The following is an 11,726-nucleotide window of genomic DNA, read 5'->3' as shown; positions in this document are numbered from 1 at the left end:
GTTACTCTTTCTTTTCCATTGTAACATCGGTCGCTAAATGAACTGACCCAAGGAGACTGAGATTTTGCAAAACCCCACCCTCCAGGCTGTGTTACCATAACTGCAGACTTGATGAATCTCTTTTTATTGGGGGCGAAAGGCCAAGCAGAATGTTCTGACCTAGGCTTCCCGAGATAGTAAAAATGAATCACAAATAGTTTGTAAAGAGTCCGACAGAAGTCTGCCACAGTCCTTCAGGATAAGGCTGATAAGCACCCTTTAACTCCCTTGACACACTGCCAAAGACCTAATTGCCAATTAGCTTTGCAAGGCCACACGGAGCACAGAGTCAAAACGGAGCTTCAAAATTTAAACCGACCAGAACGAACAAAGTTGCTTCCTGCAAAGGCTCACCTGCTTTATGTCTTATGGGAGGGCAATCATCTCCAAGCCTTACTCCCGAGTTGTCCCTTTTGTCTTAATTGTTCTTGCCTTCTTGCAGCTCTGCACATGCGCACATTAGGAACAGGCTCCTCCTGTTCCTCTACCTCGCTGATGTCCGTCTCTGGAGGCTCCGAAGGCAGCACATAACTCCCAGATGGCCTTGGCTCCCTCTCTGCCTCCGACGCAGAGCCCTCGTCCGAGCTGTCCCCAGACTCCAGGACTGGCCCATGTTCCTCCCCAGTCTCCTCACTGTCCGACTCTGCTGCCGCTGGCGAACCACAACACAGAACTGGAAAAATTGTAAAAGGCACCCAAATATATCTCGGCCTCCCCCTGCTGCCCCCCCCCAAAAAGAAACACACAAAAGAACAGAAAGGGCAGAAATCACAATTACAAAGCGAGAGAGAAGGCTTTGCTATATATAGCCAGGCAGATGTTTCAGGTGTTGGGAACGGCGTTCACAAAAGGAGGGATTCGGTGCAATTAATTCTGAAAGGTGTAAATTGATAGCAATTTCTGATTAGCTCCAAGTGTCTATATAATTTAGTGACGCGAGTAAAATTAATCTGATGCCTCTGGTGAGAATTTTAATGTGGGCCTAAAATTAGCAGGATATAACAGAATAACAGAGTTGGAAGGGACCTTGGAGGTCTTCTAGTCCAACCCCCTGCTTAGGCAGGAAACCCTACACCACTTTAGACAAATGGTTATCCAACCTCTTCTTAAAAACTTCCAGTGTTGGAGCATTCACAACTTCTGGAGGCAAGTTGTTCCACCGATTAATTGTTCTGTCAGGAAATTTCTCCTTAGTTCTAGGTTGAGCCGAGGTGGCGCAGTGGTTAGAGTGCAGTACTGCAGCTACTTCAGCAGACTGCTAGTTCAGCAGATCAGCGGATCAAATCTCACCGGCTCAAGGTTGACTCAGCCTTCCATCCTTCCGAGGTGGGTAAAATGAGGACCCAGATTGTTGGGGGCAATATGCTATTTAGTTGCTATTTAGTATATAGTCTTTGGTGTAAGCCGCCCAGAGTCCTCGGAGAGTGGGCGGCATAGAAATATGAATAATAATTAGTTTCCACCCATTGCTTCTTGTCCTCCTTCAGGTGCTTCGGAGAATAGCTTGACTCCCTCTTCTTTCTGGCAGCCCGAGATTTTCAAACACTGCTATCATGTCTTCCCTAGTCCTTCTTTTCATTAGACTAGAATAGAATAGGAGTTGGAAGGGACCTTGGAGGTCTTCTAGTCCAACCCCCTGCTTAGGCAGGAAACCCTACACCACTTCAGACAAATGGTTATCCAACATCTTCTTAAAAACTTCCTGTGTTGGAGCATTCACAACTTCTGGAGGCAAGTTGTTCCACTGATGAATTGTTCTGTCAGGAAATTCCTCCTTAGTTCTAAGTTGCTTCTCTCCTTGATTAGTTTCCATCCATTGCTTCTTGACTCCCTCTTCTTTGGGGCAGCCCCTGATTAAACTTCCATTCGATTGCTCGATACGTCTACGGGTATTCCTCCACTTACAACCTTTTGAATTTACTGGGGGGGGGGGGAAGGAGGGGTTTACAACGTTTCCTCACACTTATGACCGTCGCAGCATTCCCCAATGTCTGATGCTCAAAATTTATGACAACATCCAGAAACTTAAAACTGACCACTTGCTCCACTCGGTCTTCATTGATAAGCAAAGACTGGATGTCTGATCTATTCTTTCTGCAGTCCACTATAAGCTCCTTGGTCTTATTGGTGTTAAGGACCAAGTGATTGTCTCCACACCACGAAAGCACCCAGTCCACCGTTAAGACAAAGGGTTATCCAACATCTTCTTAAAAACTTCCAGTGTTGGAGCATTCACAACTTCTGGAGGCAAGTCGTTCCACTGGTTAATTGGGCTAGCTGGATGCAAAACCATACCTCAAAAGTTGGACTCGCCAAAGCTAGAGGAAACATTTCCCCCAACCGTTAGAACCTTTTACGTTTGAGGTGGCTTAAAATTATTTATGAAGGAATAAAAATAAAAGGGATAAAGTGTAGATTTTGAGAAGACATTCAAGGTGGACTGTGCTAGTTTCTGGCAAAAAAACAAAACAAAACAAAAAAAATCAACCACCATTTTTAAAACAAAGAGATCCATTTATTGAACTGGAAACGTGGACCTTAACATCTTGTTCCTGAAATCAATTTCCTCGTCTCACACTTTACTACGTACAACACAGCCGGATCATAAATCCATCCTCTCCGTACACACACACACACACATTTTAAAGTTAGAAAAAAAAATATATATTAGCTGTGTACCGTATAAAAGGAAGCAACGAAAAAAGCTGGAATCCAGCCGTCCGGATGTAATAAGCAAAGCCAGAAAAGGTGAGAGATTTTTATGGGGAAATAAATTTATTCCCTGCAGGACCCAACCCTTTGCTTCATGGCTGGAAGTTGAAGGCCAATTCTGGATCTATTTATCTAGAAGTTCTGATTTTTCAGGGTTTTTCCCCACCCCCAGTAACTACTCATCTTTCTAAATTCTTCGTAATCTCTGGAGAGAATCCACCTCTTTGATAGATAAGGTGGAACTTTTAATGTTTCGAGAAGCAGCCATGTTCTTATACTTCTCTCCTCAATAGATCAATGCCTCAAAGAGATGGTTGACATGCAAGCCGACAGATGTCATTGAAGGTCCCACCAAGTGAGGCCAACGTTGACATGATGGGACTAATGGTCCACCCTGACATCACCCTGCCAAGAAAAGAGCGTATAGTCCAGGTGATGGTTTTCCCAGTTGCAATGGATGGCTGGGAAAGTTGGACCATAAGGAAGGCTGAGCGCCAAAGAATGGAGGCCTTTGAACGATGGTGCTGGAGAAGATCCTGCGAGTCCCTTGGACTGCAAGGCCATCCAACCGGTCAGTCCTAGAGGAGATCAACCCCGACTGCTCTTTAGAAGGCCAGATCCTGAAGAGGAAACTCAAATGCTTTTGCCATCTAATGAGAAGGAAGGACTCCCTGGAGAAGAGCCTAATGCTGGGAACGATGGAGGGCAAAAGAAGAAAGGGACGGCAGAGAACGAGGTGGCTGGATGGAGTCACTGAAGCAGTCCGCGTGAGCTTAAATGGACTCCAGAGGATGGTAGAGGACAGGAAGGCCTGGAGGAATGTTGTCCATGGGGTCGCGATGGGTCGGACACAACTTTGCAACTAACAACAACAATGGTCCAACAGCCACAAGTAGACTTGATCAAGTCTACTAAATGCAACTCAGAAACTCCAGAAACACGGATCAAGGAGAACCAAGGAGAACCAGCTCTGTACCACCAAATTTGCTGCTGGACTCGGTTGATCTCCTCCTCTCCAACCCCCCCCCCCCCATCTGCCATTTTCATGAAAAGAAATTCACCCAGAATTAGCTTTCTACATTTCCTTGACTGTCTGAAAAAAATCCTAACCAAACATCCAGTTAACATTTTAATTATCCTGCTTTAGTATTTCTGCTGGTACTAATTGCCTGAGGGGGTCTAAGGAAAAAAATTAAGACATTTTCTTGCTTAGGATGGTTTAATCTAGCTCTGTTCCTAAGGGCTGCTTCAACTTGTTATTTTTTTTTTCCTAATAGGAAAGAAGTGATCAGTCTGGGATGGAGAAGATAGGATAGCAGTAAAAGAAATATTATGGAACTGAAATTATCTTGGGGTGAGACTCTGAAAAATATTCAGGCTGATCAAGACAGAAGTGTATCTAGCTTGACCACCAGTTTTCCATCAGCGCTGGTGCATCCAATCGAGACACCTATAAATACTTCTTTTAAATCTTACCTTAAAAGAAATTCAGGGCACTCTCTAAAATGGTAGTTATACAAATCTGATGCCATAGCAAACAAGGAATATATCACAGAAAAACCGACACATTCTAAAATAGTCGACAGGAATGGTTTAGATGCAAGAAACCTCGAAAGGAATATTATAGAAGAAAAGATGGCATTTTTTAAAAAAATGAAAATCACACTGAATTATGTTGAGGTTTTTTTTTTTTTTTAACAGCTTAATGCGGACAATGGGAGGTGGTCATCAGAGATGGATCTGGAATTTTTGGACCTTCTGCCCCAGGTTCTGGAGGAGTTTGGTCCTTGGGATTTTGAACAAGGTAAAAAAAGGAGATCTAACATACTGTATTTTCTGGAGTATAAGACACACCTTTTCCCCCCCAAAAAGAGGGTGAAAATCTGGGTGCATCTTATATTCAGAATGTAGCCCTGCCCAGATTCTCAAACGGAGGTTTCAGAAGCTGAAAAAAGCATCAGAAACCAAGCTTCAGAAAAGAAACCCATAACAGAGCTTCAGAAAAGAAGCCCCCAAACAGTTTCAGAGGCTTTTTTTCTGAAGCTGTTTCGGAGGCTTTCAGAGGCAGGAAAAAAAGTTTTTTCCGAAACAGAGTTTCAAAAGTTTCAGAGGCAGGAAAAAAAGCAAAAAAAAAAAAAAAAGCAAGGCACAGAGCTCACAACCAAGGAACCTGTTGCTAAAATTCACTTCCGGGAACAGCTGATTGGGGGTATTCCGGGAGGCTGATCCACCTGCCAATCAGCTTTTTTCTTATTTTCCTCACCAAAAACTAAGGTGCGTCTTATATTCCGGTGCGTCTTATACTCCGAAAAATACGTTAGCTTCCAAATTTCAACCATACCATTAGGAAAAGATGGGGAATTTTGGGTCTTCTCAAAAAGACAACATCTAAAGCCCAACTAAAATCTATTCTCCCGTTTTGGATGGAGAGGACATTTAATGATGGACCCTGTCAACTTTATGGCTACTTTTCGGGTCCAATGGGAATCCGAGTGGGAGAACTTTATAAAGTTGCACGTTTGCCCAAGCAAGAGATGCAGAGCGGGAATTTAGACGCAGTTGCTCTGCCCAAAAAGAGGGAAGCAGAAGGTCTGCTGCAGTTTATGGGGGTGGGGGAGGAATTCCTATTTACAATCCAGTGAAGTGAGCAGAGAAAAGGAAGCCCCCCCCCCAAAAAAATAAACATCTCCCTTCCCCCAGATTCTACAGGGGAACTTTGCAAATGTGGGTCGGGAGCAATCAATTGTTGTGGCTCCAACTAACTCCTCCATCTGAGCTCTGAAGGAATGATGAAAGATTCTGCAATTATGGGATGGACGCGGTGGAGGGGAGGAGAGCCACTTGCTTTGTGCAAACCAAAACCCCACAAGCTACCGTATTTTTCGGACTACAAGACACACTTTTTTGTCTCCCAAAAGGGGGCGAAAATGTCTGTGCGTCTTATAGACCGAATATTGCCGAAGCCTTGCCCACCGGCAGTTTTTTGGCCTCCGCACACCCCGTTTTTGGGCCTCTTTTCAGCCTTTTTCAGGCCTTTTTTTTGGCCCATTTTAGAGGCTTTTTTCGGCTTCTTTTTGAGGCTTTTTGGGGGCTTTTTCGGCCTGTTTTCAGGGCTTTTTTCAGCCTGTTTTTGATGCTTTTGGGCCTGTTTTTGAGGCTCTTTTTGGCCTGCTTTTGGGACTTTTTTGGCCCTATTTTGAGGCTTTTTTTGGCCCATTTTCGGTGCTTTTTTCAGCCTGTTTTTTAGGCTTTTTGGCCCATTTTGGGGACTTTTTTCGGCCTTTTTGTTTTGTTTTGTTTTTGAAAAAATGGACTGAAAAAGCCTCAAAAATGGGCCAAAAAAAGCCTTGAAAACGGGCCAAAAAAAAAATGCCCTGAAAATGAGCCGAAAAAAGCCTTGAAAACGGGCTGCAAAAAGCCCCCAAAACAAGCCAAAAAAAAAAGCTGTGGAAACAGGCTGAAAAGAGACTGGAAAAGGGCTGAAAAAAGGTAGGCCAAAAACTTTTTTGTTGTTGTTTTCCTCTTCTTAATTTTAGGTACGTCTTATAGTCCGAAAAATATGGTAGTCGTTTTCAGCCGAGACCTTCAAGCAAAGAATCGCAATGCTTTTATTCTGCAGACGGGTGTCTGTCTACGTTCCCAAATTCCCACCTCCGAGCTTCCCGCGCTCCAAAAACTCTGCCCGCCTACGTCAACTTGGCCTTCGCTGACATTCTTGACAGCAGGTCCGTCTTCGTGCCACTGACATGTAAAAGGGCCACCCTTTTGAGGTTGGCCCAGCCAGAGAAAGCTGGAGAAGAAGAAAAAATAATTATCGGTACCCAAATTGACCGTCCTCGGGACCAAGAGAGAGCGTTGCAAGTCTGGATATCCGGAAGACGTCGCGGTAGAAAACGCCAGGGTAACAGGGTGGAAATGTAAGGAATGTTAAGGCCTTGGGAGGGAAAGAAGTACTCAAAAGCACTGGCTCGGCAAAAGGAAAATGGGTCTTTATTGTAGGCCCCCCACCGGAGCCTTCGCTTAAACCCTCTTCTTGATGAGGCTGGAAGGTGTGGCTTTGATGTCTGATGGCTGAACCTGGGGAATAAAACAAAGGTTTTTGGCATGAATGGGGCTATCACAGCGGCAGCGAAATAACCTCTTTCTCTCTCCCCTGTGGTGGGGGTTTCGGACGGTGTGCAAGGAGGTTCCGCCATATAGAAAAATTCCCTGCACTTAGAAATCTAGCAAGACAGGGAAAAGAATGTATCTGCCCATCTCGGACTTTAGAAACTTCACTGGAGGTTTTTAAGAAGAGCCTGGACAGTCACGTATCTGAAATGGTAGAGGTTCTCCTGCTTGAGCAGGGGCTGGACTAGAAGACCTCTAAGGTCCCTTCCAGCTCTATTCTATTCTATTCTATTCTATTCTATTCTATTCTATTCTATTCTATTCTATTCTATTCTATTTTATTCTACTCTACTCTACTCTACTCTATTCTATTATTCTATTCTATTATTCTATTCTGCATCCTATCCTATCCTATCCTATCCTATCCTATCCTATCCTATCCTATCCTATCCTATCCTATCCTATCCTATCCTGCATTCTATTCTATTCTATTCTATTCTATTCTATTCTATTCTATTCTATTCTATTCTATTCTATTCTATTCTACTCTATTCTAAATTTCCTTATTCTATTCTATTGTAATTTCCTATTCTATTCTATTCTCTATTCTTATTCCTTATTCTATCCTCTCCTCTCGTCTCCTGCATTATATTGTATTGTATTCCATTCCTTATTCTATTCTATTCTATCCTATCCTATCCTATTCTATCCTATTCTGCATTGTATTGTATTGTATTGTATTGTATTGTATTGTATTGTATTGTATTGTATTGTATTGTATTGTATTGTATTGTATTGTATTGTATTGTATTGTATTGTATTGTATTGTATTGTATTGTATTGTATTGTATTGTATTCTATTCTATTCTATTCTATTCTATTCTATTCTCTTCTCCAAGATGGGAGTTGCCAATCAGTTCTCCAGATCCCAATTATCAGGGTGTTTTTTTGTTTTGTTTTTTTGCAAGCTGGGTGATTCCCAAGACCAGACGATTTACGGAAAAGGAAGAAGGGAAGTCAACACGAAAAGAGACAGGAAGATAAGGGTGAGTGCTTCTACTTACTTCAAGGTTTCCTCTGGCCTTTTTTAAAACATTGTGCGTTAACGCCACTGCAAAAAGAAAGAGAGAGTTTGGCTTGAGAAGGTGCATTTCTCCTAGGCTTCCAGTAGCAGTCCTCAACTTACAACCAGTTGTTTAATGGCAAAAAAAAAAAAAAAGCCCATTTGGGAGAGCGGATTCGGACTTACAACTGTAAGTCAATGGCGGCTTAAGAACCGCCATTAAAAAAAATGGTTGGAAAAAGTTGGGCCTGGTCATGCGGTGCCTTGACTTATGACTGCCATGATTCATGACTGGAATCCCATGCTCAATTGTGGTCGTAAACCGAGGACTACCAGTAAGTTAAGGCAAACGTGGCTTGGAAGTTAAAGCCCGTGAAATAAGGAGAAATTTCCTGACAGTGAGAACAATTAACCACTGGGACGGTTTGCCTCCAGAAATTGTGGGTGCTCCATCACTGAAGGTTTTCAAGAAGAGATAGGGCAGCCATTAGAATAGAATAAGAGAGTTGGAAGGGACCTTGGAGGTCTTCTAGTCCAACCCCCTGCTTAGGCAGGAAACCCTACACCACTTCAGATAAATGGTTATCCAACATCTTCTTAAAAACTTCCAGTGTTGGAGCATTCACAACCTCTGGAGGCAAGATGTTCCACTGGTTAATTCTTCTAACTGTCAGGAAATTTCTCCTTAGTTCTAAGTTGCTTCTCTCCTTGATGAGTTTCCACCCGTTGCTTCTTGTCCTGCCCTCAGGGGCTTTGGAGAATAGCTTGACTCCCTCTTCTTTGGGGCAGCCCTTGAGATATTGGAACATTGCTATCCTGTCTCCCCTGGTCCTTCTTTTCATCAAACTAGACATGCTCAGTTCCTGCAGCCGTTCATCGTATATTTTAGCCTCCAGTCCCCTAATCATCTTTGTTGCTCTTCTTTGCACTCTTTCTAGAGTCTCAACATCTTTTTTTACATCGTGGCGACCATTTGTCTGGAATGGCATAGGTTGGGCTAGAAGACCTCTAAGGTCCCTTCCAACTCTCTTACTCAGCAATTGTGTTAAAATACTCCAGAGACCCACAGACATGTCTCGATGTCAGCATTTCAAGCTGCATTTACTCTAGTGCTGACATAAGAAGGAGAAGCGGAGGCGTCTGGAAAGGGACATTTGACTTTTCACCTACTTATTTTCCCTGGAGATAATATCCCCTAGGAGATGGGATGGGAGGGGGGAAATTCCTTTGAGCTGGAGCAGTAGATTAGGGGTAGAGTGATTTGGAAGATGGCCAATGAGGGCAGAGGAGTGGGGAAAGGAAAGGGAGGGTTTTGGGGTCAGGAAGTCAGTGTTGGCTACGATGGAGTCGGAGTTAGAATGTCGTGCTTAATAAATGGGAGTTTTTCATCAAAGACTTTGTTTGAAATGCAATTTATTTGAGACGACCTCGAAACCTGACACTCAGATTCCCAGACAGTGACAATTAATCAGTGGAACGGCTTGGCTCCAGAAGTTGTGGTTGCACCATCACTGGAGGTTTTCAAGAAGAGACTGGGCAGCCATTTGTCTGGAATGGCATAGGGTCTCCTGCTTGAGCAGGAGGTTGGGCTAGAAGACTTCCAAGGTCCCTTCCAACTCTTGTTATTCATCAATTCTCTTAAAGTACTACAGGTCCATCACAGATTCCCAACTGGACATTATCTCAAGAGATGTTCACACTAAACTTCCCCTATGGCTAGTCAACTTCCTACTTGCTTCCACAACTGAGCTTGGAGCTGGAGGGACGGGGCGGAAAGTAGGGTTCAAAAAAGAAGAGGAATGGCATTGGGTCAGACCAGGAGTTGTCTATTTCAGCCTTCTGAGGTCACCATGAAGCTCAGAAGCAGGACAAAAGAGCAGAGAAGATGGAAGACCTCCCCACTCACACTGATCTATGATGACCCTCTCCATGTTTTCTTTGAGTTGGTTGGTGGAATAGAGGCGCTTGGCCATGCTGTAGAGCTTCTTCTCCTGTTCGGTCACTTTCCGACGGAGTTTGTAGACCTCGGTTTTCAGACTTTCATCCTGCAGAGCAAGGAGGGAGGGTTAGCTTCCCTTCGGATGATGGGTGTGGGCTTCCCAAAGCTTGGGTAGAGGCAACTATGGCTGAAGATGACAATGTTTCTTCTCAAGAAGGTTTATCTGTTCCATGCCACCTGGAGGTTGACAAACCTCTAGGTGGCCTCAAGGACTCGCTAAAAAGATGCAAATGACCAGCTGTCTGCAAGGAGTATAAATCCTTCCATTCCCCACCACCAGCCAGTCAGAGCTGAAGAAGCTTCTTGGATGAGAAGCGAAACGTCTTCAAAAGAAAGAACAAGGAAGTCCAGTCGCCTCTTGAAAAAGCATCTTTGGGACATCAATGACCTGGATGACCGAGAATCTCCACAGACACATGGTCTATGAAGAGCCTTGGTGGCATAGCAGACTAAAGTGCTGTTAAGTAGTACCAGCTGCCTGCAATTACTGCAAGTTCAAATCTCACCAGGCTCAAGGTTGACTCAGCCTTCCATCCTTTCGAGGTAGGTAAAATGAGGACCCGGATTGTGGGGGCAATAAGCTGGCTTTGTATAAAAAAGAGCACCGCTTAGGGCCACCTGAAAGCCCTACTAAGCAGGTATATACAAAAGTATGAAGGCTATTGCTTAACGCATTGTAAGCCGCCCTGAGTCTCCGGAGAAGGGCGGCATATAAATCGAACCAATAAAAAATAAATAAATAAATAAATAAATAAATAAATAAATAAATAAATAAATAAATAGTCGGTTGGCTTAACCCAGGGGTCTGCAACCTGCGGCTCTGGAGCCGCAAGTGGCTCTTTCACTCCTCTGCTGCGGCTCCCTGTCACTCAAAATATGCGTCACAACCACCAATGTGCGACACCCGCCGGTACGCGATTTATTGAGCTTTTCAACCCCCGGTAGGCCAACCATGGATAATTCCAAGAAGAGAAAAGTTTCAGAAGAAAACAGAACGTTTAATTCAACTACATATGCTAGTTTTGTGGCTGCTCAAGAAATAGGCACGAGAAGGTTTTTGTGGCTCCCGGTGTTTTCTTTTCTGTGGGAAAAAGGTCCAAATGGCTCTTTGAGTGTTTAAGGTTGCAGATCCCTGGTTTAACCAAAGAGCTTCTGCCCAGCACATTGCTGAAGCTGTAACAGGGGTGTCAAACTCAAGGCTTAGATCTGGCCTATGTGGCTGCCCTGGAAACAACGAAGGACCAGCTCGCGGTGCCCCTGCCAGTGAAAATGGAGCTCAGGAGGACTGAGGACTCAGGAGGACTCTGTGCTGCCCTCCTGAGCTCCGTTTTCACTTGCAGAGTATTGCAGGAGGCTGTCGCAGCCGAGAATGGAACTCGGGAGCCTTTTTTCACTAGCAGAATGCTCAGACCACCACAGGTGCCCCCGACACGAAGTGATGTCGAGCTGGCCATGCCCACCCTGTCCCCCTGAGGTCAAACACAACCAGGGCTGGGCTTCAAAAAATTTAGCAAGGGGTTCTCTGCCCGGTTGCTGGGTGGGCGTGGCCATGGTGGGCGTGGCCTGCATCATAGCAGGGGGGCGTTTTTTGCCCTCCCCGGGCTCCGGAGGCTTTCCTTGAGCCTCTGGGAGGGCGAAAATGGCCTCCCCAAGCTCCGTTTCCGGCCTTCCCGAACTTCTAGTAGGCCCGTTTTTCACCCTCCCCGAGCCTCCGCATGCACCCTGCGCTTACCTGCATCCAAAACAGGCCGTCTGGAGACTCCTGAGAGGGGCCTGGTTGGCGGGACCATCCAGGAGTGGGAT

General features: G+C 44.7%; 1 protein-coding gene across 4 annotated transcripts in view; it reads right to left on the bottom strand.

The window, feature by feature from the left end:
* Positions 1 to 379: 379 nt before the first annotated feature.
* Positions 380 to 11,726, bottom strand: part of CDK5RAP2 (CDK5 regulatory subunit associated protein 2) — a 113,945-nt gene continuing 102,598 nt past the window's right edge. The window contains exons 34-36 of one of the 4 annotated variants that reach the window (XM_070955624.1): positions 9,831 to 9,969; positions 7,926 to 7,972; positions 380 to 712 (exon numbers count right to left, since the gene is read on the bottom strand). In XM_070955624.1, the coding sequence (XP_070811725.1) occupies positions 524 to 712; positions 7,926 to 7,972; positions 9,831 to 9,969 (375 nt within the window). In that variant the 3' untranslated portion in view covers positions 380 to 523. Of the gene's footprint in view, positions 713 to 6,279; positions 6,542 to 6,719; positions 6,829 to 7,925; positions 7,973 to 9,830; positions 9,970 to 11,726 lie in introns of those variants that run through there. The other 3 variants (XM_070955621.1, XM_070955622.1, XM_070955623.1) reach the window with 3 other exon arrangements.

Source organism: Pituophis catenifer, unplaced genomic scaffold (genome assembly GCF_029215685.1).
Source record: "Pituophis catenifer annectens isolate HBS135680 unplaced genomic scaffold, rPitCat1.0.hap2 SCAF_17, whole genome shotgun sequence".
NCBI lineage: Eukaryota > Metazoa > Chordata > Lepidosauria > Squamata > Colubridae > Pituophis > Pituophis catenifer.
The sequence above is the reverse complement of the archived record's forward strand: the minus strand, read 5'-3'. Positions and strand labels throughout refer to the sequence as shown.